The sequence below is a fragment of the Phaethon aethereus genome, assembly GCF_964289735.1.
Source record: "Phaethon aethereus genome assembly, chromosome: 5".
NCBI lineage: Eukaryota > Metazoa > Chordata > Aves > Phaethontiformes > Phaethontidae > Phaethon > Phaethon aethereus.
The window spans coordinates 41,421,967-41,445,181 of NC_138579.1; the positions used below are offsets into that span (position 1 = coordinate 41,421,967).

Here is a 23,215-nt window from a genome sequence, read left to right on the forward strand (position 1 = left end):
ATTTCATTTTTTTAATAGTTCATTGCAGATGTATATAATTTATATTTATACGGCAAGTAATGGAACAAGGACACATTCTGGCATAAGCTACCACATGTTCAAAGTCTGCGACGCTGATTTTAACACTGTAAGGATGAAATATCTTGAAGTGAAAAGTCTCCTGTTATATCACATCGGTTTCATCCTCAGAGAAAGCAGCAAGTGTGAAGAAAACAGGCCTGGCAGGACTTCTGCTTGTTTCTGGGGAGGAACTATCTGACCCAATTTTGGAAGCGGCAATGACAACCCGAGCATTTTCAAAAAGCTTGGTGAGACCTGGGAATGGCACCGACTTGTACGGAAGAGCGATTAAAAGAGAAGAAGAGAGAAAATAAGCACAGTATGAAAGCAAGCTACAGAGAAGTGCTTGCAGAAGCAAATTTCTAAATGTCCATCTAGCCTGCTGGATACCCCAGGGAAGGTTTAAAGTAAAACTGTCAGATTCTGGAATGCCTAACAGAAAAAATATACTTCACAGAGGAAGTTGTACTTAAATTTACCATCATATGTGTTAAAAATATTGCAGCATTTAAAAGTCACTTCTACTTTTGGGTCTTAAAAGGCAGTAAATATTGATGCCACAAAATATAGCTTGTATTTTCAATGGTCAGCTAGCTTCCATAGGCTAAAAGTCCTTATTAATCCCCAAAACAAATTGTTTGTAGATGTCTGTCTCCTTGAACTGTTTTAAAAAGGAGTACCAGTTTCTTATAGATTTTAAGACTATGAACGGCTTATATTTCAAGCAAATACAAACAATCAAGAGAAGACAATGCCTGCAGGTATAACTGTGTGGTTTAGATTACCACCATTTGAAACTGAGATACATGTCTTTCCACAGCAAACAATAAAAACCTTGTTTCTGCAGAAATAGTGAACAGTTCCTGAAGTTTGTATTAAACAAGTCAAGTTTAACTAAGCTGGGAACTTCGTAAAGCAGTACTGATCTTCAGCAGAGCTACTCCTCACCTGCTGTTTTACCAAATGAGGATTTAGAAGTAGCTAAGACATGGAACTTCATGTTTCTCAGCATAAAATGAAAAGGCTAAAGGGCTGTCAAGTCCTCCTCTCCCACTGGAAACATAACCAAACATGGGTTTGCTACGCTAAGAGAAAAAGAAAACACACTTTTATCTCCCAATTCCTTCTCCTAGATTTATAGTGGATACAGTGCTTAGAAGGGGTAAGTCCTATAACCCAAACCCACAGCCACTACTCTTGGGCAACATACGATTTTCCCATCTACTGATGGGATCTCAGCTTATCTGTGCCTACAGGTGATGTATAAAGGAACATAATTCTCTCAAAATCAGTTTATATTGGCTATACAAATCAGAGTATGACTCTATTATGGGTGGGATATTGCCAAGTATATCATGATTAGAAAGTAAATATGAGCCTTTGCACTCCTAGCAAACGCTGGACAAAGACCAGACCAGATGCAAGATAGTGCATGGGAAGCAAACCCCAATGCAGAATCGCAGCTTGTGTAATAAACACTGAAAGGTATAGGTGACTTCAAACTAATGTATTTAAAGCAAATGGCCAATATCCACTGGAACAGCGTGGTCTTAAATGTTGCTACCAAGGGACTCATCTAGACATCCATATCAGTAGCTTGTCTTCATATTCAAGAGCTTTCAGATGACAGCACTGCTGGAGGAGAGCCATGTGTGGCACCGACTCCCAGGAGCCTGATTTGTCAGTGCTGAGTCAGCCCTGATAGAAACCTTGTGCTCAGCACTTCTGAGGAGGCCAGCAATCTGCTCCGGTACGAGACTCCTTATCTGGACTAATTTCAGAGTCCTCAGAGGTCTCCAGGAGGAAGGGCAAGGCATTCGCCCTAAACAGACAGCAAGGCCTGAAGACAAAGCAGGACCACCGCAGGCTGGGCACAAGGGAAGCCTCTCCAACAGATAGGGGCATCCATTGGTAGGGGGAGAATAAAAGGAAAAGTGGACTAAATCCGAAATGCACGTTTCCTAATCGGCAGTATGGGTCACAACAATTTCACTGTGAGAAGGGATAGGAACGTGGAGATAAGCTGCAGCTACAGTTTAAGTTGGAAAATAAAGTTTTAAGGATACCAGAGCAGAATTAAAAGTTGCCCAATAATGCATTTTTTTAATACTTCTAAATTGTTTCTAGTCTTTCTGCCTATTTTATTCTGTTCTGGGACTTACAAACAGATGTAAGATATATCTGGAGCCTGAGGGTAATTGAAATTAATTGAAATGAAAAAGAAAATTTTTCATTTCAGACTATGTATTGCATGATGAGAAATACACACACTTGGTGGAAGCAAAACATGAGAAAGATCACCCAATCTGTACCACTATTCATTACAACAGAAAAGATTTAGTTTTAAAACATGAAGACCTGCCAAAAAAGGCAGTTGGTTCGGTTACGCTGGGTTAGCTACGCAAAATAAAACTGCAGAAGCTTAACGTGGAGCTATCAGCAGACACTCATTTTTATTTAAAGCTGAAAATAGAGTATTTTCAATACTAAACACTTGAACATTTCTGGACACAAATCCATCAGATTTACCTTTTAGCAGGGAGAAAACATGGACAGGGAAAGAAGCAAACCTGTCTAGACCAACTTTCTGAAAGCTGGCAGGGCGTTTTAAGCAGCTCTGCAGTTTGGAATATTATATTAATCCCAATGGAAGGCATCTGCGGAGAAATTATAGATGAGACAGCCAAAAGATATTAAAGTTATTAGTATTTCTCAAATATTAATAAGAGAACAGCTGTCCCTTTTTTTACAGTTTTTCCTCTAGATTTGGCCTACCCTTGCAGGCCAAAGCTGTAAAAAAGGCACTTGCCATACTGACGCTGTGGGGATGTCTAAACACGATGGATTTAAGTGGTTTCAGTCCTAACTAAAGAAACTTCACAGGCTGAATAGAAGTGGGTCCCTCTTTGGGAAAATATTGTAATAAAAGGCAAAGCAAACCTACAAGGCTGTGGCAAAGTACTGGACTTCATTAAAAAGCTACTAAGATGATAGTACCTTAGTAAGTACTAAGTAGCTACTAAGCTACTAAGGGAAGCTGGCATATTTAATAGGTAATTAAAAAAGTAAAAGACAGATTTAAGTGTTATGCAAAGCTCTGTCCTTTTATATCTTTACTTTCTTATGTATACTAACATAAGTTAATACCAGCAAGCAGAAAAAAAAAATCTAACATCTGATCAGGTTGAGATGGGGATTTTTCTGTTTGTTTTAAACAAATTCTAAGTAGTTGTTAGCATTTTCAACTGTAAAGCAAACAGCATGTTTTCACTCCAGTCTGTGTAGATTCCAGCCCTCAAATTCTGTTAGCACATGGGAATGATCTAATTAATCTGACAGAGCTCCCACCTAAGGCATTTTTGGCCCTTCACTATCACTACACTTTAGATGCATGCTTTGCCAGATCATAGGAAGAAACCTGGATTGGGGAAACAGCTGTCCCTCTGTGACATGTACCACTATCCAAGTGAAAGGTGAAAAAGGAGCAGCTGGGAAAAAAAAAAAACAAAACAACAAAAAAACCAAACAAACAACAACAACAAAAACCCACAAAAAAACAATACCACTTTATTTACTCTGCAAGCAAAGGCAAAACAAATTTGTGACGAGAGAATAATCTGCTCCAAAAGATTTTTGTATATATGGAAGCTAAAAGCCTGTTAGAAAGTAACAGGTGAGCCAAGATTCATTCTGTAACAAGATATTTCAGAAGCCATACCTTAGATTAACTCCACATGAAAACTAAATTAAAATGTTTTACAGGAATTTTAAACGCAGAATTAGGGAAGAGATGAGAGGTAAATGAGAGAGAGGTCTTTCAGAGGTCTACAGGCACTGCCTTGCGGAGATGTGGACAGCAGGAATAAAACCACCCAGCTGCCAGTACACCACGTTCTTAATAAGGACAAAGAGTTGCTTCCCTTTGCATCTAAGACGCTGTCCCCATGAAATCAAGAGTGATAATAAAACCAGTAAATTTTTAAGTTATACAGTTGAGTTGCAATTAGAAAAACGTAGTAGGTAAACACCTGGTCTCATCTTCATATACCTTTGAATTAGGACTCTGCTCAAAAAAAAAAGAAAAAAAAGATAAAAAAAAAAGATAGGTTTAAAAGAGTATGTGTAGGCACGCTGCTTTCTCCCAACACTAACATTTGGGTCAACTCATGGTGCCAGGCAGCCGATAATGAAGCCCTTATGAGGCACAGACCCCAACTGCTCTGTAGATATTTGCCCAGGTGATGTAGGCCAGCACAAGTTTAAGGGTTTAAAAGGACAATTCACATGTTTTTGAGGAAGACCAGATCACTTCAGAACACTGGATTTCTGATACAGTCCATAAGGATTTAAGTTTCTGTTTCAGGTTGCTTTTTTAACCATGTTCTTTGTTTGATCAACATATTTCCAAGTCTGTTTTGGAAGCAAATATTCTGAAACGGATTAAGGGACTCTCAACACCCTGATTTTATGGCAGTGCTATACCAGGGATGTAACTCCTTATAGTGCAAGCACAAACGAGTCATTAAACTTACTTTTCCAAAGAAGCCTTTGAAGAACTTCCTTTCCTGGAGGAACAGGGGGGACAAGTCGAGCGCTATTACTGTAGGTAGCTAAAATGTCCCAGGGTTTCAAACCAACAAGCACACACAAGATAGGGTTTGGAGGGAAAGGAAGGGGTTTTTAGAGTTATCCATGAGAAGGTGCGACAGACAAATGTGAAAATAATCCCATGAAAAATGCAGATCAAAGGGCACGCACACAATTCTAACAAGCTACTGCCCTGGAGTTGGTGGAAAGAAGAGAACCTTGGCCCCAATTTCATGCAAAGTGGTTACTTTATTTTCACTTTCCCTTGTTTAGTCCCTTTTAGTTAGGTTATAAACCGAACTTGGCAGCAGACATGGTGGTTAAACAATTAAAATATTGTACGGGGTCTTGTGAAATGCAAAGTTCTGACTTCAGAATTACAGCCAAGTTTGCTCTGTATTGATCAGTCTTCCCCAAAGCAAATGCTTCGTAAGCTGGAGAAGTGTGTATGGCTGGTATAAGGCAGGATTCAACACTGCTTCATTTTATTCCATTTATTTGATGCTTTGGTTTACATGCTACTCTTACACTTCACATCTTATGCAGTCTTCTCTGAAGAGCGAGGAATTTCATCTTACCTTGTGGTACAACTAAAACACAAATGAGATCCTTTCCTCTTTCCCTGTCTCTAAAGCCTTCCAAGGCTTTATACAGTATTTATACAAATACTAGATATTCATTCTACAACTCTGAACTGGTAGGCTGAACAAGACCCCTTTAAAAGTCAGCTCAGACAGGAACAGACAGTTAGGCCACTGCAAAGATACCAAGAGCTGAACTAAACTTCCTAAATTTCTTCAGCCTGGAAGCAATTATACCGATTGCCCAATTCACATTGAGAAAAAGGCAGCATACAATTTTAAGCGTATTTGCACGCAGTTTAGTTTACTGGCTTTATTTTATTACCAGATTGTGAAAAGAAAACTGCAAGATCTGAACCCATCTCCTGAGAGAACACTTCACCAGGCCTGGCGCTCTGCAAGCACAGCCACACACTGCTCCACATTTGAGAGAAGCTGGCATGAAATGCATCGCTGTTCCTGCTGTCTTTCCAAATTGTTTTGCTTGTAAGGAAACTGTGGTGTAGCAGCAATGAGGAGGAGGTGGAGAATTGCAGATGAGACAGAGAGCATCTTTGCGACAGCCCCTGACCCCAAATTAACACCATGCAATTCCAACGTGTTGATCGCTGATAACAATACTATATTAAAAATGTTATTACAAATATCCTGAGGCAGTGTCTCAAGAATTGATTGATAAACAAGGTTATATTTAAAACAAAGCTATGGTTCTGACGCAAGCCAACAAAAGCCAGGAAACACAAAGTTAAGAAGGGAGTGTCAATCTCGACCGCATTTCCTGACTTGTGTTGCCATGTCCCTCTGCCCGACGTCCTTCCACAGAGCTTTTTATTGAGTATCTGTAACGTATTCACGTCAACTCGGACACTGTATAAGGAACATCTCTACGTTCAGTCAGCTCAAAAGCTTAAGAATTTTTAGAGGCAGGAACAGTTATGTATTTGGACAGGATATGCTGAACACTAGGAGGGGAACTAATGGATTAATCACAGTGTTGTGTACATAATGAGAAGGGGCTGGATGCTGCTGCCAAGTTGAGCAATGACTATTGCGTTACACTAAATAACAGCTTTTTAAAGACAGCAAAAGCTACAGAGATTCACCAGAAGCTACCTCATTTTTAGGCAATGGTTAATTTTGCTCTCAGCAAAATGCTTGTTAAACAAGATTATTTTTTCAAATAAACTAGAAAAGGTTAATGGAAAAGGCATCATGCAAAATGGGTTTTAAACAACACTAAGTTAATGTAGTTTAGAGATAACTAATGCATGTTTTAAAATATTAAATTATGTCTCTTTACCTGCTAAAACAAGAACATATATTAAAACAAATGCATCATTTAAAACAAAGAGTGGCAAGTTAGAAACCAATACTACACGCTAAAGCTGATTTAAAATCAAAACATGACACAAGAGAGTATACTTTTGTCTTTATATGATGTTCCCATACCTGAGTCAAATACACTTACAGGACCCTTACAAAGTTGTTTTCCACTTTGCACTAAATATTTTAAATTCAGTGAAATGGTTCTGAAGAAACCATTTAGTGCTTAGTGTCCAAATACAAGGATCCTACATCAGATATGAAATGGTTGGACTCGATGATCTTAAAGGTCTTTTCCAACCTTAATGATTCTGCGTCAATAATGATTCTGTGTGTGCGAAATGCATACACAGTTAGTAATATATCCCTGCTACGGGAAAAATGTAAGGTACATTGGTAACATCCTACTAAAGGAAAAAGGCAAGCTCCACTGGTAATATAAACCCATGTTAATAATAGACTGATAGCTGAATACATGGGTTTCTGATCTATTAAAGAAACTGCAGTGCCGTTTCATCAGACAGAAAATAGGGACATAACCCAGGTTTGTCTTCATTCATTCTAAACATCATTATAACCTGCACATTATAGTATTGTTGGTGTGCAATTTCAGAGCTACAAAACTATAACGACAGAATACAGTATTGATGAGGGATTCTCTAGTTAAAAGTGGCTTCTTTTACTCAGTTGTCAATTAAACAATGCCTGAATAAAATGCTCACCATCATCTGGTTTCAAGTTCTGCAAAATGCAGTGCTCAAAAACAATTACACCACATAAACAAGCAGGTAATAAAAAAACAAACACCCTGAAAGGTTATTTCCCACAATAAGGAGACAGAAAGATCTGTTTGCATCTTTTCTTTCAAAAAGCAAAGCAGCAATTAAGCTATTCCTAAAATCAAGATTAGCACTGTTCTATATTCTTCTTGACAAATCCCATAAAATGCTCTAAAATCCATTAGTCTACCCTAAAAAAGGAACAGACTTCAGTTCCCCAAATGAATTGCCAGCTGTTGGAGAACAAGAATTAAGAGGAAAAAAATATATCTGTTAACGTAAGACAGACAGAACTTAATTTTTAGAAGCTACAGGTATTCAACAGTTATGTCATAAAAGAACTAATATCTATTGACTGGATTTATAAAACCTACACATTACTTGGAGAGAAAACAGTATAGATTAAAATAGGCCACATATGTTTCGATGTAGTTTAACTGAATAAAAAGTGAAGTCCAATTTCCCTTAAGCCAGTCTTGCAGTCTGAGCACTGCAGCTCAGACTTGTAATTCTTTCAAGACCAAGAGAAAACCCATCAAAATAACCAAGTACTGTGAAAGCAAGAGACTACCAAAAGAACAAACTGTTGTCTTATCACATTCCTTGCATGTTGAAACATCATCCAGCAGTTTGGCTTTTGCTAATTAAGAGAGCATATTGTACAGAAAAGAGCTTTCAGTAATAGTAGAGTCCTAAAGAAATTCCCCCCCCCGCCCCATTTAAAACCTACATGCTGGGGGTGGGGGGCAGGGGTTGAATTGCAGTGAGTAGCTCTAAATGAACCTTGGATCTGATGGAGTCTAGCAACTAAAGCACACAAAGCAGTCTCAGTAATCTGAATCTTCCTCTTGGGGCCCAATGAGAATTTCACCTCTGCTTCTCAACTTCCAACACTGACAAAGGAGACAATGCAAATAGCAAACGTAAAAGATGTGCATTTGTGTCTAATTTATATGTAGACATCAAAAAACTTCAATCAGCAGAAGAAATCAAAATTATCTGAAGAAAAATGTTGAATTTATGAGAATGGTTAAGTTCACGCCATTCACAATTTGAAATGATGGCATAGCACAGAATAGGCAAATGATATTATTTACTTCCAGAGAATGCACTGTAAAAGTCAGATATCCAAGCCTGACATCTGAATCAATAATGCAGGTGATCAAGAATCACAATCCTGGAATTACCCAGATTCCTGAAGAAACTGGGCGGTATGCTTTTACTGTGTTCCTTTATTTATAAGCTTAGCTACACTTAACTGCCTTCTGAGCTTAAAGTTTATAAAAAAACCTAAAGAACAAATACTTCACAACACAGGTCCCTAGAGAAGAGAATGACAGAAGTTGCACAAAGTAGACACTGCAATGTTATTTGGTGTGCTAATAGAAAGTATTCTGATAGAACAAAAACCAGAACGAAACAGAAAAGGATGCAATTCATTACATGGTCAGTATTTGCACTTTTAGCTACATAAACTAAATCCATAGAACAAAGAAACTAATTTATATTTTGTGTGGCCCTTTTTAATAAAAATCAATCACCAACCACTGTTGGACTGAATGGGAACAGATGGGATGCAGCTTTAACAGGTTGCTATACATTAGTTGAGAGAGAAAAGAATGAAAAGACTTGATTTTAATCAGAGCACTAAACCAATTCAGAAACTCTACAGCACAACAGAGGAAAGAAAAGATAATCTATAATCCTCTGTTGTGTGCTAGGAAGAAATAAAGAACAGGTTTAGTTGGAAGCCATTTGAGCTCTCAGATTTGGTGAGGAAAAAAAATAATGTCCAGTAGCAGATATCTTAGGTTAGCAAAGGTACCACAGAAGAGTTTGATGTACTTTCAGTAATTTTGCTGAGCTACAAGGATACAAGAGTTTCTTCCACTAAAGGCATCACTAAAGAATGTGTATAGCTAAGACACATAAGAGATGTGATGAAAAGGATTGCAGTTCTCTATCTCCATTCAGACTTCAAACATCAATGTCCTTTTTCCTTCTGTTCTCTTCAATGCTGTTTTAGCCTCAGTTCCTTGATAGACTGATCACTGCCTTTCTGCAGTTTGCTATTTCCGCAGGATTTTGTGATATTACTACTGCAGGAAAGAGATGACAAGACCTCTTCAAATGAGCCATAGAAATGCAAAGAACTTCGAACGAGTGCCATTTACAGGAGCAAACGTTCACAGAAGCCAAACTAAGAGCAGCCCACTTCATGACATACCAGAATTAGGCAGCCTTCAGGCCACTTTGAGCAGATGCAAGCCAGATTATTTCATGCGTGACTACAATGTTGCAGTGCATTAGAAAAAAGCAGCCTAAGTCAAGTAATGTTTTGTATAATAACAGTGAATTAAGTCACTATTAAAGTGGCAAGCAACAGAGGGAGAGAGAGGGGGAGAGGAAAAGAGAGAGGGAGAAAGAACTGTTAAAAAACAATGGTTGAAGCCCCATATGGGTCCCAATTTAGTCTCAAAGGTCACAGAGGATTTTTACACATTTGTTTTGCAAATAGTTTCTGCAAGTAGAAAGAACACTTGTAACTCTCTCTCTCTCATCATCAGATTAGCACGTCCACCTAACTGCGGCAGTGCTCTCAAACTGGCCAACTGTTCTCCTAACATGGGTCAAAAGTTCAGTCTTTAGCTGGGGCACTGCTGCCAAACGGACCTTTTCCAGTAATGCTCACAGCCCCAAAGCCAACTTTTTCATGAAACAAATATACATACAGATTTCAGTCTCTTCACAGCATCTTCACAGATATGCATTCCTCTGGATTCATCCACTTCAACATGTCCCAAGTACTGCAGGAAAGAGAGTAGGGGAAGAAAAGCTTAATAGCTGCTCCTTAAACTCCCTGGGTTTAAAAATCCAATCTCTGAATTCATCTCAGTAGAGCTGAGATGATAGACATTAACAGCACTTCGCCAGCCTTGAGACCTGTATTTGCAAGTTTGTATTTATAAGGGGCACCAGCATCAGTAGAAAAGCGTAATATATCTAGAAATTGAGGGAAAGACAGACTTTCCATACTTGCGGGGGAAAAATTAAATTGAAAAGCAGAACTGTATTTTCCTGCTTATTCAGCATGAGCTTTAGTCAGTTGGTTTTTTTACTAGCATAGTTGAAAACCTTAAGTCAATATGGAGATGACTGTGAATAAATTATATTTGAATAATGATAAATATATTTTAGTATTAAAAACTGAATTATACTATGTAGTAAGATAACCAAATATACTTGAATGTTCATGTCCAAATACAAGAAATTTCCATGTTGCAAACAGAAAAAAATCTTTCTTTTTTTCTTCCCCTTTTTTAAAATTGTAAACCAAAATTGTTTATCTTCATTGCACCAGGCTCTTATGTGAACACTGAGACATTCATCATTCTCACAAAGAGTTTTCTAAAATATCAGTTTTCTATATATTCATCTTAGCAAGCACTACTTTAAAAAAAAAAATCAAACATCAAAACAATAGTGAATAGAAACTGCAAGTTTCAAAGCTTTTAAATTAATGTCGTGGTTTAGTAACCCAGAATAACATTAGCCTATAGATAAAGCAATTTCAAGAAATACATGGGAGTGTAGTGCTCAGGGTACTGTGGATAGTTTCATATTACATTTGTGGGGTGTGGGAAACGACACGACACAGCTCTAAGTTTTCCAATTTCTCCCTTTTTCAATCGTAGTTCTTTTTGATAGGGGAAGGAAATGTTCTCTCAGAAACATTCATATCCTTACTCAAAGTACTTAATTCTTGAAGGAAACCATAGAAACTATTAAATAACACCTTTCTGAAGTTTTTTAATAAGAGGTATGGGTCAAAGAAACTTGCCCCAATTTATGTGGTATTGTAAGAATTACATTCAATTCAGCATTTAGATTCTAGACTAGCTAGACAATTAAGAAATGGTTTTAAAATATCAGAATCAATACTTGTGTCACTTAATGCAGTGGTAAAGCTTGGTTTAATAATCTCTTGAGAAGTCCCACTCCATCACAGCATATTTTGTCATGAGTTATCTGAAACCTCCCAGGTTTTTTTTTTTCATAAATTAGGATACCATACTTAACTAGATGGACAGAAAAAGATTTCACTCTTTAGCACCATATTGAAGCACTCTATCAAATAACATAACAGATTGAACTAAATGGACAAACTCAGACTATTTTAAAGATTCAATAGAAATTTGAAAGCTGAGGTTTTTTTCATGCAAGGCAAGAACCTCCAAAAGGAGACTCTACATATCGCCCTACATATCATTAAACTGATGAAAAATTTAAAAGATCTTAAGTGACAGAGGGCTTTAACACTAAATCTCACTATGTGGCATATTTAAAACAGTAAATGTGGATGGAACAATTCCGCAAGAATTTCATTTAAACCAGCCTTCACAGCTGGAGAACAGCTTGAAAAAATAAATTGCATTGAAACTACAAGGTAAATAAGAGATCTGACACTTCAGAGTTTTTTCAAAATGAGCTCTGTGAGGCTGAAGCCTTATAATTGAATGCTGGAGCTGCCAAAACAGCAACTGTACTCCCTCAGCTGAGCTTGCTGAACATTTGCACAAGATCTTAACTTTACCAGAACACACACCAAGTAGAAAAATTTAATCCTAAAAATACACAGATAGTAACAACTAAAGAGGCATTTACCATCTGTCTGGAAGTACACATTTATATCAACAGCTATTGTAGATAGATCTTTGGCTCTGCCATGACTGCTCTGGAAGTTCCAGAGATGCAGACATTCTGTGGTTGTGCATATTTGTCATGGGAAAGTTTTGGGTTTAGTAACTTAAGAAACTTCTCTTTAAACAGGAGGGTTATAGACAGGAACAAAGCTGAGGTTTATACAGGACAGAAAAAAAGAGATATACGCGTGGAATAAGCCATCTAGTTTACATGACCATTAAGTAAAGTATCATTACAAATAGAGGACAACTTTAGGATTTCCTGAGCTATCTGCACATCTCATTTACCCCAGTGCAGGCAAAATGTTCCCAACTGAAGATCCAAACCATTCAGTCCCTGTACTTGGCAACCTGCCTTTTGCTTGGAAAGGGAGAAACAGAGCAGGGTAAATATTGCCTCATGTCACACTCCAAAACAGACAACCATTTTCCCCTGTGTTGCCAAACCTCTATTCATGTCCCATGCTCCAACTTTAAGCAATCAGTCATGCCACTGCTGCTACAGACAGCAAGTTTAGCTGCAGTTTTCAATACTACTTCCACTTCAGTGAATGGGGACATTATTGCACATATCAAGTGCATCTACCCACCCCGAAAGGGTACAATCCACAGACCTCATTGAGCATCAATCAATTCTGAATTATAAAAGAAATTACACTGCCACACAATACTTCTTTATGATATAGAGGACAAAAGGTGCTTTGTTTGCACTTACACTTTACACTTTAGGCCCTTCATCAAAAAAACCTTGTTCTTCCCATTGCACCATTTTTGCAGAAGCCAGCAGCTCATCACTGTAAGTACCAGTGACCTCGCACATTTTACTGGCAGCTTCAAAATTCTGTGGGTTTTTTTCCTGGGCTGGGGTGATGGGGTGTTAATTCCTTATAGATACCAATATATTTTAAAGTTTCTTTCTTGTAAAAATAACTTTCAACTGTATAATCAGAACGCTGTGGTCTTTTTTGTAGCCAAGTCTCCCTTAAGCAGCAGGTCTCCATATAAGTCTTCAGGCTTCTTTCTAAAAACTTCCTTCCCCCCACCACCCCCCCAGGCTGAGAGTAGATATACATGGCTCTTATGTTTAACCCATGCTACAATAGTTATCTGACTTTTAATGACTAATAATCAAGGACATAAATATTTCTTCGAGAAACTTGGCAAACAGCTCTGCTACAGACTGAGACCTTTTCTAGCACCCTACATTTTAATCAGAAGGGTTAAATTGTGATTATATCACTACCTAACCTTAAATTTTAAATATTAGCTCAACTTACTAGCGCAACAGCATTTTATGAATAATATTTCAAAATTCAATAAAGAAAATACAGCTGCTATCTAGAGTAAGACATCGTCTGCTCCTTACAGCCTGAAATGGAAATTAAACAGCAGCATTCAGGACTTGACAAAAAATCCCCAAACTCTGTTGTCCTAACACAGGAAAGAGACTGCATGGAAACCACTTTAAAAAGCAGATACACAAATCCCACATTTATATACCCAACTTTTCAGGATCTGTGAAAGGAAATTCCCTTTCAAACTAAAGGAGAGGAAACACACTGTGAAGTGCCTGGGCAGCAACTTGTCCTATATAAGTAAAATCTCATGCAAATCCATCATGGCACATTACCACAAACACACACAAGGACTGGGACACATAATCACCGGGTGCACAGAAAACTGCGTAAGCCATACCATGGGGGCTGGTGACTTTGCAGAACAGTAAGGAAAGGAGTACCCCTGACATATTTGCAAAGAGCATTCCTTGTCGCAAGGATCACTGCAGCTAAGGTTCCTAGAAAAAGTGAGTACTTTTCCATCATGGAAGTGCACGTAGCAGGAATGCAGTATTAATATTGAATGCATTCCTACTTAATTTCCATAGCAACCAATGAACGATAGTCATGACATCAGCAATTCTCAGCCATAAGATGTTCTGTAAGAGATTTAATCATTACACCAGAAATTAGCCACCAATACTTTTATAGAAAGCTAAAATCCTTCTGGGCAGAGTCCACATACAAAGTAGCATAAGCTTTAATCCAAATAAAATACTTTCAGGGGCTGTTGGAGAACCCCTTAACACAAACATTTTTAAATAGAAGTATTGCTTATTTTAACATTTTCAGGGAAAAAAAAAAGGATGAGATGACGGTACAGCAAGTAATAAGAAAAAAACCCAAAACTTTTCCCTCTTCACCTCTGGGCTTTATGTTCTCTTTCACAGATGGTGGTGGTTGGTATCCATCTCAAGTAAAACAAAGTGATCAACACAGGGACAAGTTACACATCGCAAACCGCCCTTAGAACTTGAAAAGTGCTTCAGAAATGTTATTCCTTTTCAACATTTTAAACTTTTTCCAACTTCATCTAAAAATGAACAACTTAAGTTACCATATCAAGTGCTTTTGGTGAAGCTGTCCTACTGCCTTCCCCCAAATAATATGTTAATTGAAATTACTCCTAAGAAAACATCAAGGGCTGATGTATCAGGTCAGAAACAAAACAGATCTACCATTCCATGTTCTAGCACAAGAAATACTGCTCTGATCTTCTTTCTTAGTTTTCATTTCTTTCAGAAATACTTGGCTGACTCAGTTTTCAAAATTTCGAAGTTCAACAATAATAGATGGCAAAAAGAAAGAGCCTTCACCAGAACTCCTTCCACCTGGACAACTCCTTGAGCTAGTTTTGTTTGTTCAAACCTAGTAACATGCTATTGCAGACTCTCTTCCAAACAGATGCAGCTACACAAATCATAGAAGTTCCCTCTGTATCAGCAGATGTTCACAGGCACTGTTTTATTTGCAGTAACAGATTACGTTCTTCAGATTACATTTGAAACTAGATGGATGCAGGAAATGAGCTTACTTTAAGTCTTGGCCAAGGTGTCCCATGCTAGGGAACCAGCTGCCATAGAGAAAAGCACACCACCATCTCCCTGGTATTTTTCCTAGAGGCGGCGACATTCCTCTTTCTTCCTCTGTGTAAGTACTATTCTCTCTACAACTGGGGTATTATTTCTAACAGTAAGACTGACTACTTGGCATCTGCTTGTGTAGATATGCTTCTGGAATTGGTATTGCTCAAGAATTAAAGTCTGAGCTCCACAGTTTCACAGTGAAATGCTGTCTTGCAACTAGACAAAAGCTTAAATCCAGAAAGCCTGGATACAGCTTAAAGCTGAGCTACTTTTCCACTGACTTCTGTAAGATTTACAACCCAATGTTCAATGCTTTATTTCTCTTCTCTGTCACGCCAATGCTCCTGCTGTTTTAATTTATCAGTTTGAAACAGATGTTTGCTTAGACAGAACTGTAGAAGCACAGACAACAAACTCCATGACTAAGCATCAACAAACTAAGCTTAATTCTGCTTAGTCAAAGCTACAGGTTAGTTACGATGCCACACATGTCCTTAGGGTCCACCTTCTTCCACTTCCTTAAGTCACTAGAAATGAAAATGTCTCATAAACCTGTTAAACCCCCCAAAATAGGAGCTGTAACAGCCTATGACTGCTAAATGTCTTTGAAAAGTGTGGGTCAACAGAATCTAACTCTAAAAACAAAGCAGTATCTACAGTAGTAGTTCTCCCTGCCTCTTCACATCACACCCACCTAAGAGCCATGCTGTGCATTTCAATTACTGGTTCTCATACCATCAGTGTGAACAGAAACAACACTGTGAGGGAATAGCAAACATTTCCCGTTAGGACTTTTGAAGATGTAGCAAAGCTCAATACAGGATACACAAATGCTATATTCTTCATATTCTCACAAATCCCTAAAATGAGTCAGCAAAGGAACTCAGGAGGTTATGTAGGACAGCACTTGCCTCAAGGCAGGATCTACTTCCACATCTGCATCAGAGAAGTCAGCCTTGAAGTGCTATGACATTTCTGTAACTGGAGATCAATGGTGTAGACCACCTACTCTATAGCTTACGTGCCTCACTGCTAGAAAGGGAGGTTGTTTTGCTGAGTTGTTGTTAATGCTTATCCTGAATTTTTCTTGATGAGGCTTAAACCCACTATTTCTCCTAGCCCCTTTACAGCTTCATATATGTACTGCTAGATTTCTTTTTTTTGGTTGTTCACTCTGATGTGCAATTCCTACTTTTCCAGGAATTCAGCATTAGTAAATAAATTTAAAATTTTCTTTAAAAAGAAAAAAAATCTAGTGTTAGTAGCACAAAGTTTTATAAACACATTGCACAGGTGCACATTGTACCTTTTCTTAAAGTCCTGCAAAAAATTCAGTTTCCATTCATTATACTGGAAATACCTTAATTTTAAAAAACAAACCACCCAGAATTAAAAAGTATAACCCAATGAAAACTTCTTTATTTCCAACACCTAAATTACATTTAAAATAAATATTTCTGCAAGGACATTCAAACCATTTTTATGACTTTAAACATTAATAGTCATATCTTTAAAACAATTTGAAGTTTACTAAACAAGTTAAGATTTTTACCTCGGCCAAAGACAGGAGAGTTTTAAAACTGTGTAAGAAGCTTCATTTAAAACTTCGTATTAGCAAGGCTATTCAAACAAAACTGAGGGCTGGACACAAGTGTGAAAAGTTTAAAGATTAGGGATTGCATTACATTCCTTTTAATCATGACAAAAATGCATAGGAAAATATTTGAGACAAGTCTTACACCTTCAGCTATAATTGCCATTCTTTTATAATCAGCCGTCTGCAAGCTTTTTTCCTGGGATCTTAAATGCTGCAGGATCTTTAAAATGTACCTTTGCTTGCTGCTGGGTTAGCATTCAAAAGGAACAGTTATTGTTCATTGCTAACATCAATTCATGTCTTAAGGGGTAGGAATTTTTAGTGTTTAATGTGTAAGGCTGTGCAACATTTCAGAAATCAGCAGATTTGTCACATTAACTTCTTAAAAATACTTAACATAGTTTCCAAAGACTATTCAAGCATCTCAAGCTTTCACGGACAAAAATATCACATGCCTAACTTAAAGGCACTTCAGCATCAACATGCTGGTGAACTTTCACAGCTACTATTATTTCAAACTAGAAGTACATTTAGGACGTAAAATAAAAGCCACAGTTACCTGTGCCGAGTACCAGTCTTTCTGATCTGGAAGAACAGAAGGGCACAAAAGCTGTATTTATAAACTGATTAAAAATAAGAAGTTATTTGTAATATGAGATTTATAAATTAGACATTAAGTAATAAAGTTCAATATGCAAATTCCAAAACTAAAGAGGACAACTGGGCAGACACTGGTGGTGTGAGCACACACAGCAAAGTGACAGAAATGGCCTATTTCCTACTGATGGCAGTTTCAACAGGGCCACGTATGGCCTAATGACATAACATACTGCTGGGTCACAGGGACCCCAGGGATGAGAACTGACACTCACAGGTCCCAATGAGGATACTCTACAGGACTCAGCACAAGTTGTTCCCTTTTCTTCTGTCTCTGCTTGAATACAGAGCAATATGGTGTCCTCCAAACATCTCCCATCAAAGCAATGGCTAGACAGGAAACAGCTGAAGAGCATTTACTCTGAAAAGTCAATTTTTCTATGTGTGAATGTACAACTGTATCCATACAATTTTTATTTGTCAACACTAACACAGAAATCAAGATTCAGTGGAAAGGCTAATTCACATGATACCAGGCACTGAGCAGCAAATCCTGGACTTCAAGAATACAGTGTGGTTTGTTACTGTTCTACATTGACTTTTTTCACTAATATCTTTAGTCTTCCAGTTGGAATAAATGGAATAAAATACACAAGTAAACTTGCAGGCTACAGGCAACAGTAGCCTTAGATGCATTAAGGTCAAAAGAGACGGACAACCAAAAACATGAAAGTGACAGAATAAAACTAATTAAATTAATCCAAGATGTATGTGACTCTTGTGTCTTCTAGAACCACAGGCAGGAATCAGCTGTTAATATTCTGTTTAATATGTCCGGTTGGTTAGAACCACCAAGAACTTCCAAATGTTTGGTTTGTTCAGTTTTGTTAAGTAGAGGGAAATGACCTAATTTTTCTGATATAAATTTCACAGGCCAGCTACTCTAAAGTGCATTTGTATGAATAAAAACTACTTACCCAGAGGGACATTCGAAAAGGCCTTTCAGACAAAAGAAGCCCTAGTGTCAAATATTTTAGTCATTAAAACATAGAACAGCTGCATGTTCTCAGTGAGGTAGCGTCTGGAGCAAGAAAGCAAGTTTGAAAATGTGTATGTCAATGAACTTCATTTTTTGCGATTATGATGTATAAAGATTGTGTAAAAATAAATTATAGCACTGATAATGTCTGTTAGAATAATCTACTTCTGAATAGTTTTAAATACAATGGCTCTAAGTCCCTTATACATTACATATATCTGGCACAGTTTTTCTGTCAGGGGGATGATTCACTATTGAAACATGGTAGTAACTCTTTAGTTTGTTAGGACAGTGGAAGAGAGTTCACCCCTGAAAATATACTTCTGCATGGATTTTCCAGCAGCTGTACCAGTGCCACATTTAATAATGGGGCAACTCTGAGTACATCTATAAGAGCTGCAATGTATCATGCATCCACACCACACAAGTTCGGGGAGGAATACTATTATGTTCCCAATGGAATAGCAAAAGTCCGCAAGTCACACTTGTCTAAACACAATTTTAACATCCTCTTCATACTTTTGCTGACAGACAGGCACCTGTCTCTCTGCTGATGCACTGGAGTGAAAAAAAAAAAAACATCCATTCATACACTCCAGCATCCTGGCTCTTCTTTCAATGCAACTTTAGCGGATTCAAAGCAGTTTACACAGAAGAGCACTGCAGGAACATCAGTAGCCATTCCGAGGCCCCAATTTTGAATGTGTCAGATTACCACCTCAAGCATGGTTAGATTTCCAACACAGTGAAGAGCTATCTGTAAATACATCCTACACACAGATGACTGAGAAAATATGATCAGTAGCTGGTTACATATAACACAGCCACTCCAACTGGTGGAAAAACACAGACTGTTAAACAAAACAAAACAACAAAAAAAAAGGCGTTATTGCCTAAAAGTAACAGTATGCGCCCAGAATTATCACCACCTCCAAATTTATGAGCACAGCACTGGAGAGAATCAACTGTGCATCAAATCCACTTCCCTGAATTTTAAAGCAACAATGTAATAGGATTTTTGCCAATACTTTCCACAGAGCATCTTCTCTACCAAAATGAAGACAATCCATAGATGCATTAGATTTGCTCAAAATCCAACAGCTTACAGACTTTAATTAACGATAAGGATCAGCTGTGGATGTAGCACAGGAAGAGCTTCAAGAACCTTGCCAACGTAGAAAACCTTTCAATAACATTAAATCTGTTTGCAGTACAGCATCCTCAAAGCACAATGAATGAGCAGCTACTGGAGTCCCTATCCAACACTAACAGAATGAAGCCTGGAGGCAGAATGAAATCCTATTTGCAACATGACTTTCAAAGTACTTCCACATGTTCTGTAATATATAAAAAAAGGATAAATCTGTGCTAGCACTATAAACACCCCAACTCTGCACAAAATAAAAATACCCAAATGCAAGAAGTTAAATACCAAACCAACTTAACACTACAGCCCGACATCTCTTTCACCCATCAAACTTTTATGATCTTTCTCTTTTACAAGAGAAACCAAGAGCAAATGTTCCCTATTCTGCATTTGCACTAGTCTCCTCTCTCCAAAATAGAGCATTAGAGTCTTGCCTAAATAAAATAGCAAGCATTAGAAGAAACAAAGCCCTCAACAGGGCTGCTACTACATTAGTTTCATGTATTTTACTTTCATACAGAAAACCTTAAAAACAGCTGTAGAGACATTTGTTAACAATTCTCAGGCCTTCATCAGCTATACAGGTAAAAATCTTCATCATTTCTGCAAAAGCCAGACTCCAGTCTTGCCACTCAGCTATGCTTTGAGCTCTGAAGAACTACGGCTGATTTTTTTAGCAAGTGGGCAAGGCAGGCCATAAAAAGTGACAGACTAAGCACCCCCCACTCCCGGTACCATATTCAACTGTGGTTGAGCAGCTATATACAGGCAATTGACCAGTCTGGAATTCCCATTTAGGAACTTTAAGAAATTGAAGATATTTTCACCATGTTTCAGATTTAAATGCATTCCTATTCATTACCCATTTTTCCTAAAATATCTCAGTTTATTCTGCTCCATTGAGGAGCATCAGGAAGAAAAGTCACCCCATCAGATATTTAAGGACATAGGAGACAGCATACTTTTCCTGGAATGTATGAATTTCTGAATAATACCTAAGAACAGTGTGACAGGATACTCTCCTTCAATAGCACAAAGTTCTATTCTTTTTTGTGAGCAAAATATAGTACCACCCACCAAACCAATGACTCTACATCTGGTTTATCTCGTTCACTCACAATGCCATACTTCCTGTCTGTATCTATTAAACACCAGTTAACACCCACTTTGCATCCCAAGCCTAATAAAAATTTCCACTACTGCCCATCTCCAGGCACAGTATTTTGGAAGATAATTTCTAATCAAATAAGCTAAAATGCCTCTCAATGTCAAATGGTTCTGATTTTAAGTTTTCATCTAATTGCAAATTCTTCAAATATTAACAGTCTACCATTCTGACCAAATCAAGAAACATATGTAAAGATGAGTTTACTTCAGAGTATTTTTTCCAAAGAGCAAGTTAAATTAATTCAGTGAATTCCAATATAAAGCAGGCAAATAAGGGTAAATAATTCCCATCATGATGACAGGATGCAAAGACTCATCCATTTCTATGCCTCTTCAGCACAGAATAGCCCAAAACCTTTTTTGACTTTGGGTACATGTGCCCGGAATAGATGAATGCTTCATTTAAACACAGGAAGCATTTGTCATTATAAGTGCAAGTCCTGACTGAGAGTTAAATAAAAGTCAGTCTTTAAACAGCAAGAAGTGATTCACACCCTTTGTGTTTAGTAAAGGATTGAAAAAGTTTTGAGTAAAACTAAATGTCTAGAAATTGAGCATTTTGCTTTTCAACCTGTGTAATGGCTAAATTATTAAAAAATAACAAGACTCAAGCTAACAGCCCTCTTCTCTCCTAGACAGTGTTAAACCTTAATCTAAGTCTGAGCTTCCACAAAGCAGTTACTCACTTTCAAAGCTCTGGCAAACCACCATCTCTGATTAGTACTGGATTACAGTTCCTTTCTTCTAACAGAACACGAACACAAAACAAACAAGCAAGCAACCATAACAAACTAGAACATTATATACACTTGAGTATATGTAAAAGCACACATAAACAACTATAGTAGGGTGAAGTAGGGCATGAACTTAGCAAGGAAGTTCTCTCAAATTTATTGTATATCTGCACATACCCACAGCTTTACAAAAATATCTAACTGCCAGCTTCAAGAGTTCCACCTAGCAACATCACCTGTTTAACTATCAGACAGAATCACTTTAAGTGTAATACAGATAAAAACTAATAAAAGGTCCTTAGGTGTCAGAACAAATTTTTCCTTTTGCATAGATATTTAATCCATTAGCTTTCCATAAGTGTCATCTGCTTACAATCTGTAGAGTGTGTTAGTATTAGTGTGCTTTGAGGAAGCAAGTTTTTGATTACAAGGGCAGCATATGCAACAAGACACCTTAAGTTTGATATTTATTTTTATTATTATATTTCTTAAGTATTAACATCAAATACTCTTCTAAAGTATTAAAATAACGTTGTTTCTTAAGTAAATGGGAAGGAGAAATAGTGACACAAGAAAGTACCTATTTATAATACTTATATAATCTGGAATGAGTTCTCAGAATTCAAAAAGGTAATTTCAGTTTCACATGCATTAATAGTCTGTAACATACACACACACACAAAATCATAGCACCAAAGACACTCTTAGAAGTTAGCAAGTGCTTACAACCTCAAGCATCGGAAGGAAACCCAGGTGTTACTTTGCAATGTTTTCAATTATCAAAAGGGAGGAAGGATTCCTTTCCAAGCACAACCCACTGCTTATCTTACAAGTAAAACTGTAACCATAACTCCACTTTTAACAGAGAAAAATTAGTACCTTTCCATGCAATCCAAGAGGTCTACAATTTCTGCTCTTCCAGAAAAATGAAGACAAATATTATGTTACTCCTCTGTCTAGCTACATGATTTATCCTACATTATTATCTAGTTGAAATATCTCAGACAGTGATTTTCCAAGGCGTTTGTTGCATGAGTCATCTGGCTTTAAAAAAAAGCCACATACTTTGCAATGAGAGCTGACTGTAAAATAGGTCAGTGTGTAATGAAGCATGCCACTGGCTTATGCTCGCCAAAAAAAATCCAAATAATAATTCATGGCAAGAGTACCTCATGGAGGTACTCTTACCCAAAAGAAAGGCAGAAACTCTTACCTTAACGGGAAAGCTACACTTGCCAGTACGAACGCCTTCTTCATCAGTCTGCCACTGATGAGGCCTACTGGCCTCTGGGACATAGACATCTTTCTTTCTCCTAAAGCTTTGCCGTAGTTTGTTCATTTCTCAGATTTTCACGTCCTAGAAGAAGAAAAAAAGAATACTGCCAATAGGCACCAAAACACACATTTAGCCACTCTGGGTCAACTACTATCATGATAAATGTCCCTGTGAAAAATCTGAGCTTCTGCAAATATGAACGGAGGTACCTATGAAAGGAAAATATTCTGGACACAGATTCAGAGAAAGATAGATGTTCACTTCCAAGTAGAAAACACAAATCTACATTACTTGTTTAATATCTTTCCACAGCAACTGAAACATTAGACCTAGGAATAACGATTACTCTGAGCATGAGGTTACCTAAAATAGCTGACAAAGAAGCTCTGAAAGCCTGCCTCCCCGAATTTAAACACCTACCTAGAGCAACCTAGCAGGACACCAGTAGCACAAGCTTCCAAGGTACCCATACAAGGCAAGGATTCAGAGCCCCAAGACTGCTCCTAAAATTTGATACTTGTGCTGTTCATAGGCTCGTGTTTTTACTGGGGGCACAGTCCAGTCCTTGCATGGTCTACAGGTAAAAGTTCTTAAGTTTAAATGAGAAATGCACTGAATTGACTTCCATGTTCTGGGTAAATCTCTAAACAATTAGATAGCCTTACCTCTTCAACGGGTAAAGACAGTTCTTCCAAAGCCTAG

At 37.6% G+C, this 23,215-nt stretch overlaps 1 protein-coding gene across 5 annotated transcripts in view; it reads right to left on the reverse strand.

Moving 5' to 3' along the window:
* Positions 1–22,576, reverse strand: part of NUMB (NUMB endocytic adaptor protein) — a gene marked incomplete at both ends in the record, with an annotated part of 35,546 nt that extends 12,970 nt beyond the window's left edge. For 3 of the 5 annotated variants that reach the window (XM_082000610.1, XM_082000609.1, XM_082000607.1), the window contains 2 exons: positions 10,063–10,137; positions 22,451–22,576. In XM_082000610.1, the coding sequence (XP_081856736.1) occupies positions 10,063–10,137; positions 22,451–22,576 (201 nt within the window). Of the gene's footprint in view, positions 1–4,592; positions 4,626–10,062; positions 10,138–22,450 lie in introns of all 5 variants that reach the window. The other 2 variants (XM_082000608.1, XM_082000606.1) reach the window with 1 other exon arrangement.
* Between the last annotated feature and the right edge of the window lie 639 nt (positions 22,577–23,215).